General features: G+C 41.4%; 1 protein-coding gene across 5 annotated transcripts; it reads right to left on the bottom strand.

The window, feature by feature from the left end:
• Positions 1–378: 378 nt before the first annotated feature.
• PRDM4 (PR/SET domain 4) lies at positions 379–27,490 on the bottom strand. 5 transcript variants are annotated; one of them, XR_003520036.1, is made up of 13 exons: positions 27,251–27,410; positions 26,786–27,052; positions 22,829–22,962; positions 20,994–21,179; positions 18,714–19,508; positions 14,125–14,274; positions 13,039–13,157; positions 11,780–11,865; positions 11,027–11,154; positions 10,064–10,378; positions 8,348–8,516; positions 1,588–2,094; positions 403–922 (listed from the first exon to the last, which is right to left on the bottom strand). XR_003520036.1 is itself a non-coding variant. In XM_027594871.1 (12 exons), exons 2-12 carry the CDS (start codon positions 26,794–26,796, stop codon positions 1,782–1,784), a joined length of 2,406 nt encoding a protein of 801 aa, XP_027450672.1. In that variant the 5' UTR covers positions 26,797–27,052; positions 27,418–27,490; the 3' UTR covers positions 379–1,781. The 5 variants fall into 5 exon arrangements, 4 of the variants coding, with proteins under 4 accessions (XP_027450672.1, XP_027450671.1, XP_027450674.1 ...); XM_027594871.1 differs by lacking the exon at positions 27,251–27,410 and adding an exon at positions 27,418–27,490 and having other exon boundaries at positions 379–2,094; XM_027594870.1 differs by having other exon boundaries at positions 379–2,094.
• Between the last annotated feature and the right edge of the window lie 218 nt (positions 27,491–27,708).

Raw genomic sequence — 27,708 nt, 5'->3', positions numbered from 1 at the left:
GCAAAAGGCTGTTTGGAGCTGCCCCAGTCCCACCAGCGCCATCTAATAGAGGCTTCATGACCCAGTATCAGCAGCCAGCTCTAACCAACACCACCTCACCCCATCCCTCAACTGTACACCCACCGAAGTTCTCCAAGAAGGCAGCAGAATAAAGGCACTCCCTTAGGGAGGAAGAGGGCTGGAGATGAGAATGGGAAACACAGGAAGCATAGTTCATTTAACCATTGCTATGCAGAAATACATTACAATGTTATCCCAAAATTATGCTACTTAGAAAATACTTTCTCCACTTCTAACCGTAGAAAACCAAGCTATACCTAAGCTTTCCCTAAATGACTCATTCTTCTTCTTCCACAAAATGAGATTACAAGGGGAAGCCTGTATTTTAAAAAAAGGTTTTTATTTTAATCCTTCCTAGAGGAATACAGATTTGAATGAAATACATTCATTCCATAAATACATTAGCAGCAAAACCCTCCCACCAGAGTCCGCTCTACTCCAGCCCAGAGGCTGCACCTTAGAGCAGGAGCATGTTCCATCATCCTTCATCTCAAGGATGTGTCTGCTTCTTGCTGAAAGCAGGATATATATGTGAGATCAGGTGAAAGACCAGACGGATGGATGAATTAACTAAGCTGGGACCCTGAAAACACAACCATGTGGTGACCATCAAGCCTTCTATACCTTTGAAATCCGTTGACACCCACCATGCTGAACTGATGAGATCCTTCACCAGAGACAACTGAGAAGGTCTAACCTTCCAAATGCACCAATGTGTTTGAAATCATTTGTCATTCCGAGTTGGCACCATTTTAATGATGTCTTGTTCTTTTTCGTAGGATTAGCCAGATATAAAGGATCATTCCCTCCTTCCTGCCACGGTCCGAGGTACCACTTTGCCAGCTGAGTCCACATGTGTTTGCTGTCAGGAGATAATCCAGCGGGCATTATTTGACTCACTACACCTCCAGCTCCCCTTTGTCTAGAGGCTTTACTGGAGACAGAGAGAGACATGTCTAAACCTACAAAGATCTCTAAGGAACAATAACAGGTGTCTCAACCTGGCTTCCATCAAAGCTAGTTTTTTTGGACAGTGGCCCAGATATCTCTCCTTTTCTTTTCTCCAACATGGCCTGTTGCCTGGCTGGTCCTTTTTTATCTGCCCTCTAGGCTTCCGCTGAAATTTTGGGAAGCAAGATCTACCCTAAACTCCCAAGTAGCCAAGAGAGATTAAGGCAGGTGGTGCTTTAAACTTGTCAGCTTAAGTCAAAGCAACAAGCTTACACTGCTGTGTTCCAATCCATTCTGGGATGACTTAAGTCACAACAGTCTACATAAAACACAACACCAGAACCACAATCAGCAATCGGGATGACTGTGAGGCAGGGACCAAGTTTAGCATGCTACCACATCATAGGGCTGGGAGGAAAATGGAACAATGGAAGAATTTAAAATAAATCTGATTTGTTTGGGTGGAAGACAGCTTTGACTCAGGTATAAATGCATCACCTAGTTTATCATGTAAATAAGGAACGGACTTCAAAAGCTGACACTTTCCTCCCCATACATCGCTCAAAAATAGTTTACCTGCTCTCTTTTCCCAATCTGTTCTAAAGTGTTCTCATTAGAATACTCTTCTGTAAGTGCTTTATCCATTCCCATTCAGTCTTTGACTGTTGGCTGGAAGAAAATCAGAAACCATTTTATATAAAAACCACTGTAGTGGATAACTGGTTGTACATGTTTTTCCCTTTTGCGTTTTCCATCCAAATAGTTGGCTTTTATTTATGTGCTGAGAGAGAGTCATCTGCTGAATACACAGCACTGTTAATCCGACAGTCTTCTGTCCCCACAGAGTCTGCTAGTTCTTCCTCCTCTGAGTCGTCATCTTCTTCCTCCTCTTGTGCCGATGAGCTGGAGGTGGGACCTTTGCAGGTTTTCAGGTGGCGGGTGAGATGGTATTTGGTAAGATAAGCCTTTGTACATTTTTCACAGACATAATCCCGTTTTCCTTCGTGAGAATTAAGATGTTTCTTCAAGTGATTTGTTCTCAAGAACAGCTTATCACACTTGGGACACTTGATCTGGCGTTCTCTAAGAGGAACACAAGAAAAAACATTTGATTTGGGGTTACAAATGACAACTGAGGCACACATTTATTCTTCACAACCTCAGGTCTTTGTCAGAGGAGCTCTACCCATCTAGAATCAGATTTTTTTTTTTTTAAGTAGGCTCCATGCCCAGCATGGAGCCCAATGCCAGGGCTTGAACTCACGACCCTGAAATCAAGACCTGAGCTGAAATCAAGAGTCACACGCTCGACCAACTGAGCCAGCCAGGTGCCCCTCCAGTGTGGTAGTACTAATATACATGCCCATTAACAGCCACTTGGGAGTTCCTGTTGCCCCACATTCTCAATAACTGGAAGATTCAAATTTGAACATTCGTGCCAACTGGCCAATACATAATGAGATCTCACTATGGTGTTAATGGTATCCCATATAACATAAAATTACCCAGTTCAAAATCTCATTTGTGTCAAGGTTTGAGTAACCCTGGCTTAAGACAGTTTAGAGCTGTAAAAAAACCTTAAAAATCATGTAGACCAGGAATTTTTTTTAACTCTTTTTTTTTTGAGCAGCTGAACCCTGTCTTAAAGGCTCAATATGTAAAACAGATAAAAGGAGGTTAAAATCCTTGAAGAAGTGGTAGGATACAGTGAGAAGTTCTGAAGTCTGGCCTCCTTAGCATTTCTACCACCTTCTCCCAGCAGGAGAGAGCACTGAGGGAATCTGTGGAGCTACAGGATGTGGAAAACTAAGCCCCTGCCTTCACGGAGTTTATGTTCTAACGGAGGATTTACATCATAAACAAAAAATATGTAACATCCTATCAAATAGTAAAAAGTACTATGAAAAAAAATGAAGCCAGGTAAGAGTGATGGAGTTCTATTTTAGATAAGATAGTCAAGGAAGGCCATTCTGAGATGACAACATTTTTGAGCAAAAACCTGAATGCAGTGAGGTAGGAAGACAGGAAGATGTCCAGGGTGGGGGGGATGTCTAGGCACAGGCAGTTCAGGACAAAGGTCCTGAGACGAGAGTGTGTTCAGTATGCTGGAGTCTCATGGCGGGGTGGGCACGGCAATGTGGCTAAAGCAGAACAGGAGGGGAAAAATAATAAAGACGAAGTGGGAGAAGCAGCCACATACCACTACCAGGTCATGAAGAGACTTCCACACTACGGTAAAAACCTTCTCACCCAAGTATGATGGGAAGCCACGGGGGAATTATAAGCAGAGACAACAAACAGTCTGACTTATGTTTTAAATGGATCATTCCAGTTATGACGACAGAATACTGCGCCTGTATATGCATGTCTGGGGAGAAGAGGAGCAGACAGGCTGGCTGGAAGACTACTGAGATGATCCAAACGAAAGATGCTGGTGGTCTGGACTAGATAAAGCTGAATGAAGAACGGAAGACTGAGCTGGTTAACACTGGGGCAAAATCAAGTTTTGTGGGGGGTAATAGAACTGAGTTTTGGGGGCGCCTGGGTGGCTCAGTCGTTAAGTGTCTGCCTTCTGCTCAGGTCATGGTCCCAGGGTCCTGGGATCGAGCCCCGCATCGGGCTCCCTGCTCAGCATGAAGCCTGCTTCTCCCTCTCCCTATGCCCCTGCTTGCGTTCCCTCTCTCACTGCCAAATAAATAACTAAAATCTTAAAAAAAAAAAAAAAAAAAGGGCACCTGGGTGACTCAGTTGGTTAAGTGACTGCCTTCAGCTCAGGTCATGATCCTGGAGTCCCAGGATTGAGTCCCACATCAGGCTCCCTGCTCAGCGGGGGGTCTGCTTCTCCCTCTGACCCTCTTCCCTCTCGCGCTCTCATTCTCTCTCTCTCTAATAATAAATAAATAAAATCTTTAAAAAAAAAAAAAAAAAGGGCTGAGTTTTGGACATACCAGGTTTGAGTTGCCTTAGTGGACATCCAGAACTGAGAGATGTTGAGTGAATGGTTAGATATATAAGGCTGGAGATATAAATCATAAAGATGGTATCTAAAAAGCCACGGGACTAAGGAGATGACCTAGGTGGTAAGCATCCCTGCCCCTGCTCTCAACTTGCTCTTTCTCGGGGGGGGGGGGGGGGGGGGGCAAAGTCAGTCTCTGCCACATGCCTCACACTCTCCTCAAACTGTGGGACAGAAACTCTTCCTGCATTTGGCTTTAGGACTGTAGCTAGGTTTTTTTCTAAGCAGATAAACAAAATGAATTCCAATACTACCATATCCATTTTGAAATGTCTACAGGTAAAAAATACAAACATCTGAAAATTTTACCAATGATCTCCACAAGAAATTTACAGTCTCATTCAAAAATATTTTGAGTGCAGGCACCTGGGTGGCTCAGTTGGTTAGGCATCCAACTCTTGATTTTGGCTCAGGTCATGATCTCATGGTCATGGGATCAAGCCCTGCATCAGGCTTCATGTTCAGCGGGGAGTCTGCTTGAGATTCTCTCTCTGTTCTCTCTCCTCTACCCCTCTGTCCCTGTCCACCATGCCTGCGCAGGTACGCTCTCTCTCTCTCTCTCTGCTTCTCTAAAATAAATAAATCTTTAAAAAAACATTTTGAGTAGTGCTTAATTATGAATGACTTATAAACTAGGTTAAAGCTTGGATGGTCTAAAAACTTTTTATCCCATGGGAGTTTGGCAAAGAGGGTTATTATGTTTCATCATTGTGACAAAGAGTCCAGATCCACACTTAAGAGAATTGTTTTCATTGGTGAATACCTGATTAAGCCAATTCTCAAAGCCAATGGAGAGAAATAGTTATACCACTAACCTCAAAATAATTTATATTGCATTATGCTGTGAAATGGCTACAGGAAAAGCAAGTGCAGAGAAAGTCAAGGTCAAGGAAGAAAATAACTCCATTTAGTAATAAGCACAGAATATGGGGTGCCTGGGTGGCTCAGTCAGTTAAGCGTCTGCCTTCGGCTCAGGTCATGATCCCAGGGTCCTAGGATCGAGCCCTGCATCGGGCTCCCTGCTCGGCGAGAAGCCTGCTTCTCCCTCTCCCACTCCCCCTGCTTGTGTTCCCTCTCTCTGTGTCTCTCTCTCTCACAAATAAATAAAATCCTTAAAAAAAAAAAAAAATAAGCACAGAACAGTTCATATCCGGACTACTGTCTTCACTTCTGGGTACCAAATCTGAAACCAGGTGATAAGAGGGAAAACTGCAGAAATTAGGGACATTAAGCCTGATGAAAAGAAGGCTTAAAGGGAACATGACAGTAATCTTAAGTACAAGGGAGTTTAAAGATATATTAAACCTACATGTATCATTCCAGAGGCAGGAGTATAGAGTGAATGGAGAGAGGCTGACATAAGCTAATTCAAGCAAAATTTTTCCTCAAAACTAAATAAATCAGTTGTGTTACAGAAGAAACCATAGTACCACCTGCCAGAGACACTGTGGAAACAAGCCTTTCATTTGGATGAACTCAGTAGCTCTCAACACTTGCTGGACATCAGAGCCACTTGGGGAGCCTTTAAAAATTACCAAGGCCAGGGCTCTACCCCTTACCAGCTAAATTAGAATGCCTGGAGGTAGGGTCCTGGCACCAACTGTTTTTCACATTTTCCAAGTGATTATGAGCAGTGCTATAGGCTGAATGCATGTGTGCCCCATTCCCCAATAAATTCATATGTTGTAGACCTAAACCACAAGGTTATGGTATTTGGAGGTGGAACCTATGGGAGGTAATTATATTTAGATGAGGTCATGAAGACTGGAGCCCCCACAATGGGATAAGTGTCAGAAGAAATAGCAGACAGACCAGAGCTCGTCTGCTCTCCACACCCTCAATGTGGGGACACAGCAGGAAGGTAGCTATCTGCAAGCCAGGAAGAAGGTTCTCAGGAGAACCCAACCATTCTAGCACCCTGACTTTGGATTTCCAGTCTCCAGAAGGTATTTTGTTACAGCATCTCAAGCTGACTAGCACAAGCAGCTGGACTAAATGATCTGAGAAATCTCTTTCAGCTCTAATGACGTATAATTCTATATAGTATTTGATAATTCGTGTGTCTAATTTCTAAAATTTCACACTAATAATGAAACTATTTCATGAAGACTTTGTTTTAAAAAAAGTCATTTTGAGAATTACGAATGCAGATCCAAACTTCTTGGATGTTTTAGTGTTTCAGGTTGCATTTTTAAAAAGATTTATTTACTTACTTATTTGATGTGGGGGGGGCATACGTGAGCAGGGGGAGGGGCTGAGGGAGAGTGAGAAGGAGAGAAGCACACTCCCCACTGAGAGCAGAGCTCCACATGGGGCTTGATCCCACGACCCATGAGATCATCATCTGAGTCAAAACCCAGAGTCGGACCCTCAACCAACTGAGCCACCCAGATACCCCTCAGGTTGCATTTGATTAAGAATCAGACAAAAGAGCTAATATGAAAGCAAAGTACCTAACGAAACCTTACAATAAGAATATCAAGTTTTGGGGCGCCTGGGTGGCTCAGCTGGTTACAAATCTTTCGGCTCAAGTCGTGATCTCAGGGTCCTGGGATCGAGCCCCACGTCAGGATCTCTGCTCAGCAGGGAACCTGCTTCTCCCTCTCCCTCTGCCACTCCCCCTGCTTGTGCCCCCTCTGTCTCAAATAAATACATTTTTAAAAAAATCTTAAAAAAAAAAAAGAATATCAAGTTTCCATTGAACATGACTTCCTAAACAGTGCCTCCATAATATAAGCTAATGTTTTCTCCCTCTTCTAACATCTACTAAAAGCTCAGGGGCACAAAATCTGTTCTTTTTTTTTTTTTTTTAAGATTTTATTTATTTATATAACAGAGATAGTGAGAGAGGGAACACAAGCAGGGAGAGAGGGAGAAGCAGGCTTCCCGTGGAGCAGGGAGCCCAACGTGAGGCCCTGGGATCATAATCTGAGCCGAAGGCAGATGCTTAACGGCTGAGCCACCAGGCGCCCCCACAAAATCTATTCTTTTCTCTTTACCACTACCATTAACTAACACAACCCAGACATTTAATTACACTTGGATTCATGCAATAAATTCTTAATGGGTCAAGCAGTACTTGATCTTCTCCTTCAATCATCCTGTCCTACTGCCAGAGTAATCTTTACAAAAGCAAGTTTAAGCATCCGACTCTTGATTTCATCTCAGGTCATGATCTTAGGGTTGTGAGAGCAAGCCCTGTGTTGGGCTCTGCACTGGGCATGGGGCCTGCTTGAGAGTCTCTCTTTGCGCCTTCCCCGTCTACCTCCCCCTTCTAAAAAATAAATAAATAAATAAAATTTAAAAATGGTTAAGATGGTAACTTTCATGTTACGTGTTTTTTTTTACTGTAATTAAAACACACACCCAGCATAGTGCCTGCTACATGGGGAGGTAAAATCCTTCAGTGGCTTTCCATTATTTCCAGAAAGAAATTTAATTTTCCTAGTTGGATAAAAGGTTCATGACTTCACTGCCGCCTCTCTCTCCATCATTCTCACATGCACACTATGCTCTAACTGTAAAGAACCACTTGTGTTCCACAGTCCTTGTATCTGTGTTTCTAAATATGTCTAGAGTACTATTCCCACCCCTTTACCCTTCTTTGCCTCCCTGAATAATTCTAATTCATCTTCTTTAATACTTAGCTCAGACTACCAGGAAGCTTTTCCATGTTCCAGGACACCCTGGCTGGGTCCGTGACCCCCTTCCACAACCTCTCAGGATCCGATGTTTACTCTAACTGCAACGTGGTATGATAGTGCTTTACTGTTCTGCCTCTCTTACTGGACTCTGAGCTCTTTAAAGACAAGGTCTATGTCTTTCACCTCTGTATTTTCACCACTTGGCATAATAGTGGGCATCGAGGAGGTACTTAAAAAATATTTGTTAAATTAAATGAGATTATGGGTTGAAAAAAAAGCAAATAGAGAAGTGAAAAATAAGAAAAATGAAGCAGGGGCGCCTGGATGGCTCAGATGGTTAAGTGTCTGCCTTCGGCTCAGGTCATGATCCCAGGGTCCTGGGATCGAGCCCCATATTGGTCCTGGCTCAGCGGGGAGCCTGCTTCTCCCTCTCCCCCTGCTCATGCTATCTCTGTATCTTAAATGAATAAATAAAATCTTAAAAAAAAAAAAGAAAGAAAGAAAAATGAAGCAAACTAAGTGAAATCTTCCAGGATAAAACCAAAACTTAGATTTCCAACTTTTGCTTGGTTATGTGAACACAGGAAGCAGCTACCAAGGTAGGAGACAATGAGTCAGCACTTGAAAGCACTCAAGTTCACCACCTAAAGAGCATGTGGGCTGTGGGGTAACTTACTGTGTGTGGATGAGCACGTGCTGCTTGAGGTCCTGCCTCCGCATAAACAACTTGTCACAGTAATCACACTTGAGATTCTTCTCGCCCGTGTGGATAACCATGTGGGACTCTAGGTGAGCCTTCTGGGTGAAAGACTTGTCACACAAAGTACATCTGTAGTTTTTCTGACCTGTACATTAACCCAAATTGCCACACTGTGAATAAAATAATCACTAGCATTCTCGAGATGAACAGACACATGTATGGGTATGTGGCAGAGGCAGGAATGAAACAGAACTGATAACTGGAACATCACCTTCTAGGGCTATTTACCTAGAACCAGTCAGAGAAATGAATTTATAATCTGCAACAAAGGCCAGTGAAGCTAATAAATCTGACCTCCTTCCAGGACCACTTACCTAAATGTCTATACATTTTTTTTTTACTGTTTGTAGCTAACACATGATATGAAATCTGAAAAGAAATTACTTAAAATCCTAGCAACCAACCTAACCCAATTATGTTTAAAAGACCTCATGAATTGGGGAGCCTGCGTGGCTCAGTCATTAAGCGTCTGCCCTCGGCTCAGGTCATGATCCCAGGGCCCCGCATCGGACTCCCTGCTCCTCGGGAAGCCTGCTTCTCCCTCTCCCACGCCCCCTGCTTGTGTTCCCTCTCTCGCTGTGTCTGTCAAATAAATAAATAAAATCTTAAAAACAAACAAAAAAACCCACCTCATGAATTATAGCATCTGTATATAGACAAACATACTTTTACAACCTAAATGTATAGTTTTCTCTTTTTTTAAACACATGACCTCATAAACCAGGGGTGAAATAAAATCATTCTAAGAATGCAGAAATAAGATTACTCTACGTCAGGGACTGGCCAACCTTCTGTAAAGTCTAGTCTGTATCTGGAGTTTTATGGGCCATATAGTCTCCATCATGACCACTCAGTCTTAAATGCAAAAGGACAAGGAAGAATTTTACTTTCAAAGATTTGGAGAACCAATGACCCAGTCAAGAAAACCAAGACGTCATCAGTTATTTTGTAATTTGTATTTAAAAAATACGTGCTAGGGGCACCTGGGTGGCTCAGTCGTTAAGCATCTGCCTTCAGCTCAGATCATGATCCCAGGGTCCTGGGATCAAGCCCCGCATCGGGCTCCCTGCTCCACGGGAAGCCTCCTTCTCCCTCTCCCACTACCCCTGCTTGTGTTCCCTCTCTCGCTGTGTCTCTCTCTGTCAAATAAATAAATAAAATCTTTAAAAAAATAAAAAATACGTGCTAAAAGAAAAGGGTTGGTTTGTACGGAGTTTAGTAAATGAAAACTCAAAAAAATAAAATCTGACGGGGCTAACGGGACAATACTCACAGGAAGAAAACTGGCTCTGGCCAGTGACTAGGAATGAGCTCTATGAGAGGCTCAGAGTGTTTCTATAGAATTCCCTTTGCTTTCAGTCCAAACACAGGCATCAACTTCCAGATGAAGTCCATTTTCCCAGTCACATTCAAACTATGGTTGGGGCATTTGGAATGTAAACACTGTAATAACAGGAGCTAACACTCTCTGAGGAAGCGCAATTATCCCACCAAGATTTATCACCCAATGGAGTCCTGCTGTCAGCCAGACTCTCACATCTTAACTCCACCTACAAGACTAGCTAGCTGCAATTGACTACTGCAATTTCTAATTGTTGCGAAATTCCATTTTGATGGTCCAATACAACTTACCTGTATGTATCTTGAGGTGGGTCCGTAGGTTGCTGGGATCACTAAAAGCCTTGCTACAGAAATCACACTTGTGGGGCTTCATACCCATGTGACCCATAAAGTGGACATGAAGTTTGGAAGGAGAGATAAAAGCCTGGGGGCACATTGAGCACTTCCACTTCCTTTCTTTGCTGTGGCTTGGCCCATGGCTGCTGCTGTGGCCCTGGCTATGAAGATGGTTATGGATATGGCTGGTAAGGTGAGCTTTGAACTCTGTATAGGAATTGCACTCCTTGCCACAGTTACAGAGGTGCACATCTGGGTGTTCGGGAACACCTTCAAAAAAAAAATTACTCAATGTCTCCTCGTACTTAAATTTTAAAAAACTCATTCTTGAAATTAATAATGTTGCTTACAATTCTCCATTCTACCAAAATTTCCATCTTGCCCACTACCTGTAAAACTAAAACATCTTGTTTAATACTCTATTCCCAGCATCCCACATAGTATGCCAGGCACAAGGGAAGCATTTGTAAATACTGGATTTTAATACATCTTTCCTAACCAAAAAACTTTTGTTAAAAAAATTTTATAGTATAAACTCTTAAACATCGCTCGTCATCATGACACAGTGCAAAGAAAAAGACTATGAAGTTTAAATCAAAGGACCTTTCCTTTTTTTTATGAACTTAAATTACAATGGTATTGGCTCAAAAAAGCAGCCTCAGGAACTTCAAATACCCCAAATAAAAATCTCTACAGAGAAGTTCCTTTCATATGAATACTGCTTGATCGATAACATTCAGCTTGTGAAGAACCTCACAGATTTTAACACTTCTAACATAGGGGTAATATCCTGCTTTTATATATACAAATGTATGTGATTTGCTTCGGCTAACATATAAAGCATTACCAAAACTACTTCTGGTCCTTGGTGTTTTTACTATGCTAGATTCAGGAGAAACAAGTCTTACAGTAACTTACCAATCTGCTGAGCATAATCCCGGCTGTAATAAAAAAGCAGTTCATTTTCAGGAGGGATATCTTGTGAGGTGCAGAAATAGATTTTTCCATCATGGGGATAAGCCACCAAATTCTGCTCTTCCCGGTTCCTAAGTTATCACATTTAACAGATCAAGCATATTAATTTTGAAATATATACTAAACATATCATATCCCTAAGCAAAATTCTACATGAAAACTTAGAACTATTTTCTTTGGGTCATTTTTCTAATTCCCTATCCTATTAGGAGGGACATAGAGAATTCTTACTTCTGTACATCAGGTGATCGTCCTTTATAGTCAGAAACATTAGAGAGTTTATCACGGGAAGTAAGAAAATTAAATAAAATTAAGTTTTAAAAAAGCAATAGGACAAAGACACAGAGATAGACAGCTGAGTAAGAATTAACTACAACAACAGCCTGAGGGTTGACTAACAGCGGATATAAAGAGCAGGTATCCACTTGCAAATTCAATGATGACTGTATTATTCCTTATTGCGCTGGTAGGTTGAATAAACTTATTTAATTAAAAAAGGATAGCTTCTTCTGTTTTGATTTATAATCACCATTAATCAACAACTACTGGAGTGAAGAAGGTAAAAAACCTTAGGCCTGAACATATGTTTAGACATTAGTATAATCCGGAATTTTTGGCTCTTCCCTATTTTATGCAAAGCTACCTATTGAAAAACATCCAAATCTTAACTATCTCTTCACCCAAGACTACTCTTACCTGGCTTTGCGCACAAACATCATCCAATTACATTCATTTTCATCAGTTGTAATGATGCAGAATTCTAGGACACCATTGTGGTATATCTATCAACAGAAGGCAAACATACATGTCAAATGAACTGACAGGCAATACAAAGTGCTACTGAATTTAGGCTAGCCAACAGTCTCCTTTCCTCTGCAGTAGGCTTCTGCTTCCCTAGTCAGTGTGGAACTCCATGGTTGCCTTCTCACACTTTTGTCATTTCACCCAGGCCCATTTCCAGCAATGTAATAAAGACCACTGGAGACTGACAGTTAGTGCTCAAGGTATAGAATGACCCTGTTCTTATTTACATTTTGGCTTGACTGGAAAAAACAAACAAAAACCTACCACATGGTGACAAGGAGTGACTACACAGACAATAAGGTCACAGAACCATCTCTTCTCAGTCTTTTTCCAATGGACCTAGCGTTCTTCTGTATTCTTTTTGGATACCAAAATGCATGTCCCCAATGCTGGCAGCACCTTACCTTTCCAATGTTCACAAGACCCACTTTCCTCTCACTTCAATTTTGCAGGCATCATTCCCAATCTATTGACTACAAGTGAATCTATATAAACATGTTAAAGGAATAGCTGTTTATGTCAAAACCTTGCATTTCCAGGATTCCCATTAGAAAATGAGAGAAATGATCCGGGGTGCCTAGGTGGCTCAGTCAAGAGTCTGCTTTTGGCTCAGGTCATGATCCCAGGGTCCTGGGACTGAGCCCCGCATCTGGCTCCCTGCTCAGCAGGGAGTCTGCTTCTCCCTCTCCTTCTGCCTCACCCCCTGCTTGTGCTCACTCGCTCTCTCTCTCAAAAACAAATAAAATCTTAAAAAAAAAAAAAAACTAGAGAAATGATCTTAGCTTCCAATCCCAGAACTGTTTCCCAAGCTAACTATTTGAAGAATGTTTTAGTTGATTACAAAATAAGACTTTCATCATATAAACAAAGTCCATGTCCTCAGCTGCCTCAAGTAATTTAAATGAAGAATCACTGGATTATCTAACAAAAGGAAGACTAAAAACAGTTTATTTTCTAAATTCCAGAGCGGGTGTTTTGCTAAATATTATATATAATTTGGCTACAAAGAACAGAAAGGATGGAATATTAAATAAATGACTGACAGGTGAATGGCACCATACGAGTCTTGGCCAATTTTGTTTTACATCACTTTTAACTACCTCACTATAGTAAAAACATTCAGAAACCACAAAAGCTTCATGAACACTGACCTTCCAGATATGGTTGACTGCCTTGTCTGTCCATTCTGCTACTTCCATGGAATGGCTCTGTTGGCCAATGAGAGGCCCAAAGCAAGTCCGCACAGGAATGGTTTCTCCAGTCCACACACCTGTCAGTGAAAAGATACTAACTGCCTAATCAATGATTTAAGCATCTAATAGGATACACAAGAGAGAGTGGCTTAGCTTCAGTGAACCTAAGAACTACAGATATTATAGCACTCCTGTGAGGTAGCTAAGTATTTTTGGGTTCTATCCTATAAATATGAAAAATGTAATGAGCAGATTAAATGGGGCTCAGAAGAAACATGCAGAATAAGAAGCACTATCAGAAATCCCTAAACCTGGTCTTATACATAAGGAACCAAACCAAGTCCCTCCAAGTGTTATTTTGGAATACATAAAAAAGACTAGAGAACATTACCCAATTATAAAAATATAAAGCAATTACTACAAAATAAATCAAACTTATAAAACCATCTGTGCTTAAAGCACTGTTCCATATTATTTAAGCTGTTTTAACGTTTTCAACTGACTCACACCCGAACTACAGCTGAAAAAATAATGAACCTAGATTGGTATTTTCAAAGAAATGGCACAGTAATTCAGAAACCATTTTAAATCCAAATATGGGTAACCAAACTCTGGCAGTCTATATTTCTTATTCCTTTTTCCTAAGGAGTATTAGACAATTTACGAACATTCGATGTAACTACCTTTTGTGACAAAAGGTTATCAGCGATGAATTTTCCATGTTTTATAAAAGAAACTTAAGTTTCAAGCAATGCTTTGTCATAATTGTTAGACAATGATACAGCCAAGAATAAAAGTCTTCAGACTCCGGCCACGATTCTTTCCTTTATTCAATTCTGATTCTAAGAAAGGGGAACTTTCTCAAGAAAGTTTCAACTTGATTTATTGCTATCACTGGACAGATGTTCCTAGAAGGATAAATCTTAAGCTGTAAATTGACTTCTGAATCAACCAAATAATGACTAAATTATACATATCCACTTTTACAACTCTACCCTACAAAGGAAGAGAACTGACAGGCTTTTATGGTTCCAAGGTTCTTACCAACTTCTGCTCCCACAACTGATTGGCGGAGAACAAGCTGCTTTGGGAGAGAAAGCCTCGCTCTGCTCTCTATTGGAGTGTCAGGAACAAAAGTCACTGGTCCGTGATCGGGGCAGTCTGAGGGATAGGCTCGGTCACAGAGAGTGCACCCTATGGATAGGAAATTTGAGAGAAACAAATGGGGTTAGTTCAAGCAGCCTGAAGTACCACCTGCTTTCTTATTTAAATGCTAATTACTAAAGTATAACCAGTAAGAAGCAAAGTTCTAGTAAAAATACTCTGATCAGGGGCGCCTGGGTGGCTCAGTTGGTTAAGTGTCTGCATTAAGCTCAGGTCATGATCCTGCCCCACATGGGGCTCCATGCTCAGCCGGGAGTCTGCCTCTCCCTCTCCCTCTGCTCCTCCCCCTGCTTGTTCTCTCTCTTTCAAGTAAATAAAATCTTTAAAAAAAATACTCTCATCAAAGAATCACTTTTTTTTAATAGATTTTATTTATTCATTTGAGACACAGAGATACAGAGAGAGAGAGAGAGAGAGAGCATGAGCAGGGGGAGAGGCAGAGGGAGAGGGAGAAGCAGGCTCCCCGCTGAGCCAGGAGCCCGATGTGGGGCTCAATCCCAGGACCCTGGGATCATGACCTGAGCTGAAGGCAGACACTTAACCATCTGAGCCACCCAGGCACCCCAAAGAATCACTTTCTTACACTAAGATACATATCCCACTCTGACATCTCTCTCCAGTAAGATCTGATTTTTTTTTTTTATCTCACAGGACAATTTACTATTCAGTCCATAGAGACCTACCAAAAAGTAACACTAAATTAATTCAAGAATAAAGTACATTGTTTCCTAAAGTAAATACCTTTAAATATGATATCTAAAGTCCCAAGATTCCAATTCTACCAAACTGTATGAGGAAATGGGAGTTGAAATGCCATCATGCAAAGCCAAAACAGAGATGACAATACAGGTCAACAGAGGCAGAGACAGCTGCACCACTGTTCGCTTTGGCTTCACTATAAACAAACAGGTCACCCAGGTTTTGATGAGATTCTTAAGACAAAAAAAAAAGTGGCAAAAAAGTGCTCTTAGGGACAACAGGTAGAATCATTGTTCTTGCAGACATGTTTGCTTAAAATTCTTAATTTCTTACTGTTCATGTGTTCTTTTTGCATTGTCAGAAAGGATGCTGCCTTTATATACTGCTCTGTATGGTTACCCTAACTTCACTTTTACAAGCTGATGAGTGCTGTTCTCATAAATCTTGTGCTCTATTTCTGTTAAGGAATAGTACACATGACCTGTAAGTCAATGATCATGTTCAAACCTTCCAAATTCGTCCTCAAAATAGTGGAGTACATCAACCGGAGAACCACAGCCATCTAGGCGGTTTCTTCCCCTAAGCAATCATTAAACATTTCTCCTTAAATGACATAAAATAGCAGTAGTTTTCATATTTAGGCAAAGCAGAAATAATATCTTACTTTAACTACTACTTGACTAAAAATTCTTTGAAGATCAGATTAGAGCTCCCCTACAGTTGGTGAGAACTCATTCTCCAATGCTCTTTTTTTTTTTTTTTTAAATTTATTCATGAGAGACAGAGAGAGAGAGAGAGAGAAGCAGAGGGAGAAGCAGGCTCCCCAGGGAGCCCGATGCGGGACTCGATCCCAGGACTCTGGGATCATGACCTGAGCCGAAGGCAGAAGCTTAACCATCTGAGCCACCCAGGCGCCCTCCAATGCTCTTAATAACAAACTGTGCTAAATCTCCAAAGGAGATTCAGATTTCATACTGCCAAAAATGCTTAGAGGTTTCTCCGAAAATACACAAATGGCCAATGAGAACACGTAGAGGTTCAACATCATTGTCACTTGGGAAATGCAAATCTAAACCACCATGAGATGCTACTTCACACCCACTCCATAGCCAGTAAAACGGCTGTAATAGAAAGTGTTCAGAAGATGTGGGGAAACTGGAACACTCACACACTGACGCGGGGAATTCAAAATGGTGCAACCACTTCAGAAAAGCAGTTCCTCAAGAAATTAAATACAGGAGCAATTCCACTCCTAAATATATATCTAAGAGACTTAAAAACATGCTCATACAAAAACTTGTACATGAATGTTCATAGCGGCATTATTCCTAATAGCCAACAGGAGAAACAACCAAATGTTCATGAATAAATGCTGGATAAACAAAATGTGGTACAGCCACACATGGGATAGTATTCAGTCCTAAAGAGGAATGAAGTACTGACACCTGCTACAACATGGATGAGCTACAACATTATGCTAAGGGAAAGAAGACACAGAAAGCCACATGTGGTATGCTTCCATTATATGAAGTGTCCAGAATAGGTGAATCTATAGAAAGCAGATTAGTGGTTACCTGAGGATGGTTGTGGGGAGGGAGGGGGTTAGAAGGGCAGGAATGATGAGCGTCTGCTAACGGGGTATCTTTACGGGGTGATAAAACATTTTAAGTTAGACAGTGGTGCTGCTTGCACAACCCTGTCAATATACTAAAAACTACTAAATTGTACACTTTAAAATGTATATGTGAATTATATTTCATTTTTTCAATTTTTTTAAAGATTTATTTATTTTAGAAAGACAGAGAGAAAGAGCACGAGCAGAGAGAGGCAGAAGCAGACTCCCTGCTGAGCAGGGAGCCCAATGCAGGCCTTGATCCCAGGACCCTGGGATCATGACCTGAGCTGAAGGCAGATGCTTAACGACTGAGCCACCCAGGCGCCCCAACATATCTCATTTTTTTAAAAACACACATAGGAGCAAGAGGTTCCACATGCCCACTTAAAACAGGATCAACAGACTTATTTAGGCCACCTCTTCTGCTAAGTTAATGAGCCTAATCACATTCCTAAATTTAATTAAAATTATAACTTTCAAATTTCAAAAGATTAACATAGAAGTTCTCCTCACTGCTTGGCTTCTGAGGCACCAGAAGCTTTGTCCTACTTTTCTGACCCTACTGTTTGTCTACTTTGGAAGCTCTTCTGCTACCACTGTGTCTTAGCATCCCTAGTCCTCTTACCTTTCACTCTCACTAGGAGATAACTTCACCCCACTTCCATGGCTACGATTAATGTTTTAATGCTCAGGATCCCTGAATATTTGCAGACAGATCTCTGTGCTTCAGATTAAAATTCTCATTAAACATCTCTCCTGCCTATTTTATAGACATTGAAATCACCATGTCTGAAACCAGACTCACCATCACTCCTCAAAAACAAACAAACAAACAAACAAACAAACGGCAGTCCTCCTCCACCATTCATTATCCTAAAGTGTGGTACCACTACCCACCTAGTTTCCCATGCCAGAAACCAAGGCTATCTCCTTAACCCTTCCCTCCCCCAACTTCAACCCACTGGCAAGCTCTACTAAGTTCTCTTGTAAATACTCCCCACTTTCCTCATCATCATTACCTCTACTCTAGGTTAGAAAATCACCTTCCACTTAAATCATGGTATCATCTTCCTTACCTAACTACTCGCCTCACGTTGCAGAGAGCCCCCATCCCAAACCTCACTCCTTAAGACCCTGACTGGTCTTAGAAGACCCTTTGTGTTCTGGCTCCTACTTCTTTCTCATCACCCCCATATTATGCTTCAGCAATTCTGAACCACACAAGATTCTTTTAGTTCTAGGCACTTACGGGTGCCAACTCCTGTCTGGGACACTGTCCTTCCTGATACTCAGCTGCCAACATCTTTCTTGTCCTTCAGGTCTGTGCTAACATATGCACTGCCTCCCCTGGTAAGTCATCCCGTATTCCTTCCATGGTCTGGTTAGATGCTCCCCCTCGGGCTCTTTTAGACTTCCCACTTAATCCCATCTTCCCACTTATCATACTATATTGCAAGAGCTTGTTTACTTGCCTATGCTTCCCATCAGACTATAAGCTCTTTAAAGGCATGTGTCCTCTCTTGCAGACTATTTTCTACCCTGCATCTAGCACAGAGGCTGGCATAGAGTAAGCACTCAACACGTTGCTTGAATGAAGCATGTAGTAACACCAACAAATCAACAGTTTTTATATTGCTTTTTGTTATTGTTGCCCCATAAAAAGAACTTTTACATGCCCAACTACAGTAATTTATATGCATTCTGAGCAAAAATAAAAATTGCATTTGTATCTTCCTACATTTTTCCTTTGGGATAAAAAAAATACACACGATCTAATAAATCTGTCTTATGCTGAAAAAGCACATGGCATGACATACAGAATACCTCACTGAAGTTTACTTCTATAATGACTCTCATCTCTGAAACCCAGGGAAATATCTCGAATACCATTGGGCTGACCTTATGTGTAAAATACAGAAAGAAACGACTACAGTTTCCTTACTTCAGAACCCTGTAAGAACCAACAAAATGTCCGTATGTCATTTGGCTTACTTGAAGAAAAGGCACATTAGCATGAAGGACAACACACAAAGAGAAATTCCACAGCCTAGTTTCTGTCTGTACTCCCTAACGCCGGACTTCGTGACTACATCTGTTAAGAGATGGTGGCCCTAGCTAGCAATACTCCCAACAGATAAAGGCTGGGCACACTCACAAACGGTGAACAAGGCCGCCATGTTTTCCTTGTTTGAATCGGAGTCTTCCATTTGCAGTGCAGGCGGCACAAAAGAAAGGCTGTCCGAAGACACATCTACATGACCTGTCCCCAGAGCGACCTCCTGGGTGATGGAGGAGACAGCCACAGGCTCTAGGCTTAGGCCAACTTCATGGAGGGAAACAGATTCTAGGGAGGCGAGGTTGTGTGAGGTAGAGAGTGCCACGCTTACGGAGTTGGTACTCATGGCCACAGGGTGAATGGAGTCACTGAGGGCACTGTCAGACATCCCGTTGACCCGACTTGCAATGTGGTCTGTCTCCATGACCACAGGGAGCTCCAGGCCATTCCCGTGAATGGGTATCACACCACCATGTCCTACAGTGTCTGCTGCAAGGTTGTTGCTCACAGAATCCACAGACAGAGGTTCATGACTTCTGGAGCCATTTGGGATTTGGGAATGCTCGCCTGCAACACCATCCATTGTAAGTTCTTCTGCCATCCCATCTGTAGAGATTGGGCTGGCAACCCTAGAGACATTCTCCATAGTGATTGTTGTGTCCAGGGCCACCTCATGGCCATCACTGGGGTGAAGACTTTGGGCACCATGGGTGTTCACAGAGCGAGAGTCTATTGAAACAATGCCTGGTTCTAATCCAACATTTCCATTGGACTGATAGGGATCTAGAGCTGAAGCGTTATTGGCGATAGATAATGCTGTATTACCATCAACATTTATAGAGTTAGGGTGGATATACTGAGGAGGTGGTCTGTCAGCTAAATAAGATAAAATGCCTGAGAAAAGGAAAAGATGAGATATCAGAGACTTTTTAGTACATTATTAAATATAAGGAATTCCAAATGCTAGAAACTATATTCCTTACAAATATAACTAAATTAATCTCTTACCTACTTCTTTGGTTTAACTGATATATATACTTTATAAAAATAGCAACATAAGTGACCATAAAATAATCTTCTACCTCCTTATTTGGTTAAATTGATATATATACTTTATAAATAGCAACATACATATACCATAATTCAGTTTTCCCTGTGAAACTGAGAAACTGTAAAAGATTAGCTATGTTCCTTTGAAGTCACTGGAAATTAAGCTTTTAAATGATGATATTAGTATACACATAGTTGGAATTCCTGAGACCCGAGATGCTGAAATTTGTTCTATAAAAGTTAAAAGGTAAAATGATTTAAATGTAGATCTTCCACATGAAAAATTTAATTAAGAAAATTTAAATATAACTAAGTTTTAATTATTAAACTGTCACAGCACATTAGGTTCTATTCAAAACAAAAGTCACAATTGAATCTGCTTTATTAAAACCAAAAGAAATATTTGAACACACATGCTTATAAGGATGTGGTGAAATGGTACTTGCTGCATTGCCAGTGGGAGTGTAAATTACTAAAACTTCTTTGGAAAGTATATACATTAAGAACCCCAAAAATATCCATATGCTCTTGCACAAGAAATTCCACTTAGGATAATCTTCCCTAAATGCATTTTATAGATATTATACACAAAGTCATTCCTGTAACAGTAACAAGAACCTAGAAAAACCAAACTGTCCAACAATAAAGATTGAGATATAAATAAACCATGGAATATTCATTCAGTAGACTGTAATGCAGCATTAAAAAGAATAATTATGAAAACCATGCAGCAGTTACAAAAAATAACTATGTAAAAATACAGAAAAATACGAAGTGGAAAAAAGTAAAGATACACAATCATATAGACAGTATAGTCTTAATTACGAAAAATAGTAAAAATTCTATACACAAAGATAAAAGGCAGGAAGGAAGTACACCAAAAAGATGGATGATGGGACTATGAGTGGTTCTCCTCCCTATTTGCTAAATTTTGTAAAATACACACTTAGAATAAAAAAAAAAAATCAGTAAACTTAAAAAAAAAAACAACTTTAATTTATAATAAACAATGACACTAGCAGGACATGTGGTTGACAAGAATTACAACTACAGAATTATAAAAACTAAACCAAGGAAATACTGGAGGAAAGAGGAGAAAAACTGTTTATGTGCCATTAAGAAATTAAGCCTAGTCCAACTGCTATATTAATAAAGTGTTATCTGTACATTCTAAGAGGAAAGGTACAAAAATATATATATCTTTTCCCACCTAGAGATTAAGATCCAAAACTGACAAAGAGAAAAAAGTGTTATTCAAGTCTTCAAGTAGGGAGGTTAAGAGGAGGCTCTATTCTTTCTTCTAATGTCCCAAATAACCATAATACTTACCAGGTAGAATGGTTCTGAAGTAACTGCTCTCCAGGTGGGGGTAAGGTGGTGGAGGTAGGGTGTAGTTTCTTTCGGGCAACCCGCACATCACCCCTCGATCCCCAATACCCATTGGGAGCATCAGAGACAAAGCAGAAGGCAAAGAGCTCAGGGAGGGACCCAGGTTTGGAATTGCCACTGGCAGGCCTACAAAAAAATGTGTTTTTTTTTTCTCAATTAAAAGAAAGTAAGTACTTAAAAACTCTCACTATAATCACTAGCTAAACTCTTAGGAAGGTTTCTGCATATGGGGGAAAAAAATCTCACCTAATAGCCCTTTATATCCCCAGACAGATAGTATTGTGCAGATATTCACAAATATCTTAAAGGTAGTTCTCAAGTTAGTTTTAAAATGGTCAAGTTTATCTTCCAGTTGTCTGTACTGCTTTTAAGTATCAAAACATTTAATTACAATTAAAAACCTAGTTTAAATACAATTTAAGAGAACAAAGCACATAGAGATAAAATGGGAAAAAACACCAAAGTTCACAGGAGTGGTCTCTGAGTAATGATATTAATTTTTTTTTTTTACTTTTTTATTTATATTTCCCATTTTATATGGTGAGAATGTTTTACTTTTTAAAAATTCATAAATATGCTTATACTTGGAAGTTAAATGTATATGTGCTGTATTTCGTGATTTAAGCTTTAGATTTTATCTACCTTGGATTATACCTGCAAGGTATAGAAGTGACTCTTACTATGCCTAAGTATAACAATGAATACTCACTAACTTGAGGAGTGCTGATTTGCATTATTTTTGCCAGTGGCAATATTTTTTAATACGCTTTTTCCCCCCGTAACGAAAGTGTTCACTAAAGGAATGCCTAAGAGATAATCAAATGAGTTAACTACTAATAAAATTTTTTTAAATTTCTTTTATGGACACTGAAAGGAATATGGAGACCCTAGTTTAGATGAATTTATTTAGCTGCTGCATTTTAGTAATTAAGCAGGTAGTTCCCTACGGAGAACTATTTAAACAACTTAAAGATTTAAATCTTAAACATTTTTTTTTAATCTTATTGTTAAGTAATCTCTACATCCAACATGGGGCTCAAACTTACAACCCTGAGATCAAGAGTCACATGCTCCACTGAATGAACCAGCCAGATGTCAGCATTAACTCTAATTTTGATAAAGAAAACCCAATACATTACAATGTCATAGATCATTAAGAATCAATAGCTTGTCTCTTTCTATTTCAAAAGAAAAAGAAAAGAAAGCAAATAAAAAGGTTTTACAAGTACAGTGATGGGGGAAAATGAGCTTTTTCTATAGTATTCCTCTCTGAGTACTGAGGCTCATGGGAGTCCCATGTAGGAGCTCCATCTTTGGTGCCTCCTCTTTGAATTCTAAGCCTGGTGCATTTGCAGCTGTTGCCAGTTTCAGATATAATAAAAAAAAAAATAAATAAAGCTCAACTGCTCTCATTTTCTGGAACGGTTAGCAGAATAACTTTCATTCTCTTCTGTTAACCCAGGGACAGAATACCAAGGGTATGAACCAGATGAATGGATAAACCTAGATAAAATGCCAAGTCAACTACATCTCTAGATAAAGGTCACCAAGCCCACAAGAGGACTAATCAGAAAAAACTGCTACTCCTATCCACTAGAACTCCAGTAGTCTACAAAAACATTTCTTCCATGATGCTGCCACATGTGGAACTGCTGTTCAGACCTGCTTGGCTTCTCCTTTACACTCTTAAAGGTGCTCTTTCTCCCTTTAGACTCCACTGAGAATTGATCATGCAATTAAGTGTTGAAATTCAGTCGCTCTCCCTTACTACTGACCTGGGGCAGGAATGGCATTGTGAGTGGGTGAAGCAGCCAATCCTAGATGACTCCCTGAGACTGGCAAGGCATTGCTCACAGAGGATGAAGTCAGCTGCTCCATCCCCACAGGGCTTAGGTTCATTTCATTCATCCTAAGAAAGAGCACACACAACCAGTTAGGCAAAATCTCACCTTAGTGATTCCATTTAAGTTACTGAAGAACCTGAAACGATGGGGGTAGGGAAATGGGAGCTGACCAACTACTACTTCATTTTTATGCTCACAGCTCTGAGACAGTGTCCTATTCTTTCTACTGATAAGGAAACTGGGATTCAGAGACATTAACTCAGTCAAAGTCACAAAGCAGAAATAGGATTTAACTCAGGTGTACTTTGTTCCAAACCCTATGCACACTGCCTGAAGCAAACTGCAATCCTTAAAGCACATGGCAATAAGAGTTTTTTTTTCCAACCATCCAAGTTTTTCCATTCACAGTATTTTCTTCAAATGGCCTATTACTTCAAACCAGACTTCTGTAGAGTTTCACTCAAAAGAATTTTTACTAATTCTTTTTACTAAGACTTATAGTGATACTGGGTCTGAATTAGATTATTAACGGTGTGAAGAAGCACTGTATTTCCTCCATGGGTTAGATTTTATTAAAACTCTTAATTATTAAAAATCTTAATAATATCTGCCATATAGCAAGGTTCATTATGTAAGCTTTGTTACATACTTTATAAAAATTTATTGCATATTGTCTCACCAATTCTTCAAAATAAAGTAAATGAGGAAACCAGGTCAAAGAGGACATGTCATATGCCCCAAATCCTGGCAATTAGGTAGAAGAGCACCGATCATGCTGCAAAACACTGCCAAAAAGTTTCTCGACAGCAAACCTTTTTTTTCTTCTTAAATCTACAGACCATTTTTGTCAGGCCAAAAAATCTGAGAATCACCTTTTTATGCAAACTATCTTTCATTATCATTAACAATCTTACCACAATACACTGGTTTGAACAAGATGCCTGCTATTGGAGACTATCAATAACTATTAGTTCCTATATCAGAATTGAGAGACTGCCATATTATAGGCATTATAATTTCAAGAGGCTAGCCAACATGTTATCCAAACGTTACTAAAGACCTCCAATCCCAGGGCACCCGGGTGGCTCAGTCCTTTTAAGTGCCTGCCTTCGGCTTAGGTCATGATCTCTGGGTCCTGGGATAGAGCCCCGCAACCCTGAGTCTGGCTCCCTGCTCAGTGGGGAGTCTGCTTCTCCCTCTTCTTCTGCCTCTCCCCCTGCTAGTGCTAGAGTTGGTGTGTGAGCGCCTGCGCGCTCTCTCAAATAAATAAATAAAATCTTAAAAAAAAAAAAAAGGGCGCCTGGGTGGCTCAGTCCGTTAAGCATCTGACTTCAGCTCAGGTCGTGATCTCAGGGTCCTGGGATCAAGCCCCGCATCAGGCTCCCTCCTCAGTGGGGAGTCTGCTTTCCCCTCTACCCTCCCCCCCCCCATGCTCTCTCTCAAATAAATAAAAATCTTAAAAAAAAAAAGACCTCCAATCCTATATTGAGAATAAGTATAGGGAACAGTAATGCAAGTTCTTCTGTGTATGTCTATCTACATGGGAGGAGTGAAGAAGGAAAGGAGGAATCAAATGGATCTACATATTTCTTAGCAGTGAAAGAAAACCTAAATAGGTTGTAATCTGAAAAATGGCAGTATCAGCTATCAATAAACCTGAAAACAATAATAGCTCACACTTATTACTCCCTTACTGTATGTGTAAGGCACCGACCTAAGTGATTTACATGTAACTATTTCACCTAATCCTTATAACTGCTGTGAGGTAGGTATTATTCTTGATCCCATTTTAGAGATGAGAAAACAGACTCAGAGAGGCTAAGAAATTTAATCCAAGATTATATAACAAGTGGCAGAGTTGGGATTTAAATCCAGGTCTGCCAATTTAAGAAACTTAAATCGAATCACTATGTTGTGCACTTGAAACTAACAGAACATTGTATGTCAACACCTGAAATTAATATAACATTTTATGTCAACTACAATAAAATTTTTTTAAAGATTTTGTTTATTTGAGAGAGAGCACAAGCGAGGGGGGGCCCATAGAGGGAGAGGTCCCACAGAGGGAGAGCGTGAACCAGGCTCTCTGCTGAGCAGGGAGCCTGATGCAGGGCTGGATCCCAGGACCCTGAGTTCATGACCTGAGCTGAAGGCAGACAACCAACTGAGCCACGCAGGCGCTCTTACAATAAAAAAAAAAAAAAAAAAACACTCAAGCTCTTAACTACAATTAGACAATTACACTAAAAGAACCATTTTGCCTTTTACTCAGTTCCAATAATTAGGATCTGTGTATTTATATTGTGGGTTGTGTTTAAAGTCCCACGTAGACCTGTTCCTGCATTATTCTACATCCACAGGCTTTAATCTTAGGCCAGGTATCTCGTAAAACTAAACTCTCAGACATCAATAAAATGAACAAGGCCAAGAGTAGAGAATAGGCACTCTGAAATATTTGATTTGGATGGAACAATGCATTTTCATCCTCACTAGAGAGGCAACTAGAATCATATGACAAATGAGGTACACCTTAGGAATGACAGCACATTAATAGTATTTAATTACACTATAAAAGAATGCAAAAAATCCTTATAGCCTAAAGAAACAATAGCTAACTTAATTTTGCAAGTTTAAAACAGACTTTTCCTGTAACTTTTTATAGCTACAAATGTAACTAAAACTCTACAACCACTGGAGCAGTGGGTTACAACAAATGGGTTACAATAATTTTTTAAAATACACCTAAAAGTCTATAGCTTCAAATCCCATTCTAAAAATTCCTGAATATTAATCTGTGTACCCATCTCCAGATAAAAATCAAAATGGTGTTTCTAGGTTGACTCCTAGGCCTTCTCAAACCAGTTCAAACCAGAGTTTAATGTGAGAGGCTCAGCAGATTTCTGCTTTGTCGTGAGTCACTAAAATGTGATTACCTCAGCAGCCATAAACCAAAGGTAACTAGTATCTCACAGAGAGAAAGCAGAAGGGAATTTACAACATGATCCTAAGACTCTCTCATTCTGAAGTGCAATTCTATTCTACCTACCTTTCTAACAGGAGTTTCTGGGAAGCAATCTTGGAAAGAAGGGCCAAAATCACACCAACCTCTCTCTTCTTCCCTACTCATTCCTGGTAAAATCATTTCTTTCACACTTCTACGCTTTATGTGTGTGTTTCTAACTGACCTAGGAATAAACCGTTTGCCAGTTGCTAATCTTATGACTTTTTTCTTAGAATCTTATAACTTTTTCTTAGAATATTTAAGAAGCTAACTGAAATGCGGCTACTTTGCAAAATGCAATGGACAGTTTGAGCAACTTCAAAGAATTTGTTTTATCTTCCTCATCCTAAACATACAGCCTATGAAATTGCCCCAAAAGAACAGTCAAATGTCACTATATCTGGCATATTTCTGTACTGGCATGGTATCATTAAGTACTTGAAACATTAGCAGGAAATCTGTAAAACTAATAACTTCTACCTGCAAAATCAAGAACTTAATTTCTCCACATTACCACCCGAGCCATAGGGTAACCAGCAAAATTCAAGGTGAAGCATGGTGATAAGCTAAAAATACACTCTGGAATTCAAATCAAGATATTAAAAGCTCAAATAACTCAAAGGCATAGGGGAAATGCCAATGAGCCAACAGTCAATGTGTGGCTACTTGGAACTATTCACATTTGGAGTAAATTTGGTTTAATGAGAGTATATTCAACCCAACTCTGGCCTCTGGATTTCTTGATCCTTTTGGGACATATATCCATTTGCAAATCGCACCTGCAACCTTCCCCCATGGCACCAAAACCAAAGAAAGGCACTCTAAACTCTCATTTGCCAAATGTTTTCCAAAGATGTCACCAGCGCGGAGCCCACCAAGCCACTCACCTGTGATGCATCTGCTTGGGGCCAAGTATCAGAGAAAAGAACACACGGGTGGCGGGGAACCGGCATCAGGGATTGCGTTCCAGGGTCACGTGCTACCGCATCTTGCTTACAACCGCTGCACAAACGCGGCCACTCGGCCCCGCGGCCGCCCGGGGCCGCCCAACTTCTCCCGAGGGCCGGCGGCCGCGCACCCCGCCGCGAGATGGGGCATGCCGGGGGACACCCGGGGCTTTTCCTCCAGAAGCTTCGGGAGGGGGGCTGCCCAACCTGGGGAGGGGGGTGGACAAGGGCGGTCACCAAAACGGGGGAGGATGCAGTCCCCGTCCCCTCGCCACCGGAGAGCCCAGGCGCTGCGGACACCGCCTCCCCGGGGCGGCCGGCTGACTCGCCCGCCCGCCCGCCGGCGTGGGGCCCGCAGGCCCTGCCGCCCTCGCCCCACCCCGTCCGGGCCCGTGTGCAGCCCACCTGCCGGCCGCGCGGGGGGCGCGCGCGCCTGCCCCACCGCTTTGTTCCTCATCCGGGCAGAGCTCGCCTCGGGCCCTCCCCGCCCGCTCGCCCCCGCGCCCCGGGGGCCGCCGGCCTAACGTTTCCCGCCCGGCCCGGCCCAGCCCGCTGTCTCCTCAGGGCCGCACCCTCCGAGGCGCGTTTCCGGCTCCTCAGCCACTCGGGGCGCCTGCCGCTCCGCCCCTCGTGCGTGCGCCCCTCCCCGCCCTGGCCCGCTAGCGGCGCCTGCCTTCCGGCGCCCCTCCCCCAGCCGAGTCCCTTCTGCGCGTGCGCACCGCGGGGACCCGGGCCCGAGGTTGCCCGGCTGCGAGAGGCTCCGCGGGGAGGGCCGCGTCTCAGGCTGGCCGGATTGCGTCGAGCGTCGAGCTATCGACCCACAGTTGCTAGGCAACCAGGGCTCATGTGCAAGTAGCAAATGG

Source organism: Zalophus californianus, chromosome 9 (genome assembly GCF_009762305.2).
Source record: "Zalophus californianus isolate mZalCal1 chromosome 9, mZalCal1.pri.v2, whole genome shotgun sequence".
NCBI classification, from domain to species: domain Eukaryota; kingdom Metazoa; phylum Chordata; class Mammalia; order Carnivora; family Otariidae; genus Zalophus; species Zalophus californianus.
Note: the sequence above shows the minus strand (reverse complement) of the source record. Positions and strands in the feature narration are given on the sequence as shown.

Excerpts from the sequence above, each read along its gene's own strand:
- PRDM4 (XM_027594871.1), bottom strand. Across the intron at positions 19,509-20,993 it reads CTTCAGAACCATTCTACCTG|GCATTTTATCTTATTTAGCT; the intron begins GTAAGTATTATG and ends TCCTTTTCTCAG. Across the intron at positions 11,866-13,038 it reads CAGTCAACCATATCTGGAAG|ATATACCACAATGGTGTCCT; the intron begins GTCAGTGTTCAT and ends TTCTGTTGATAG.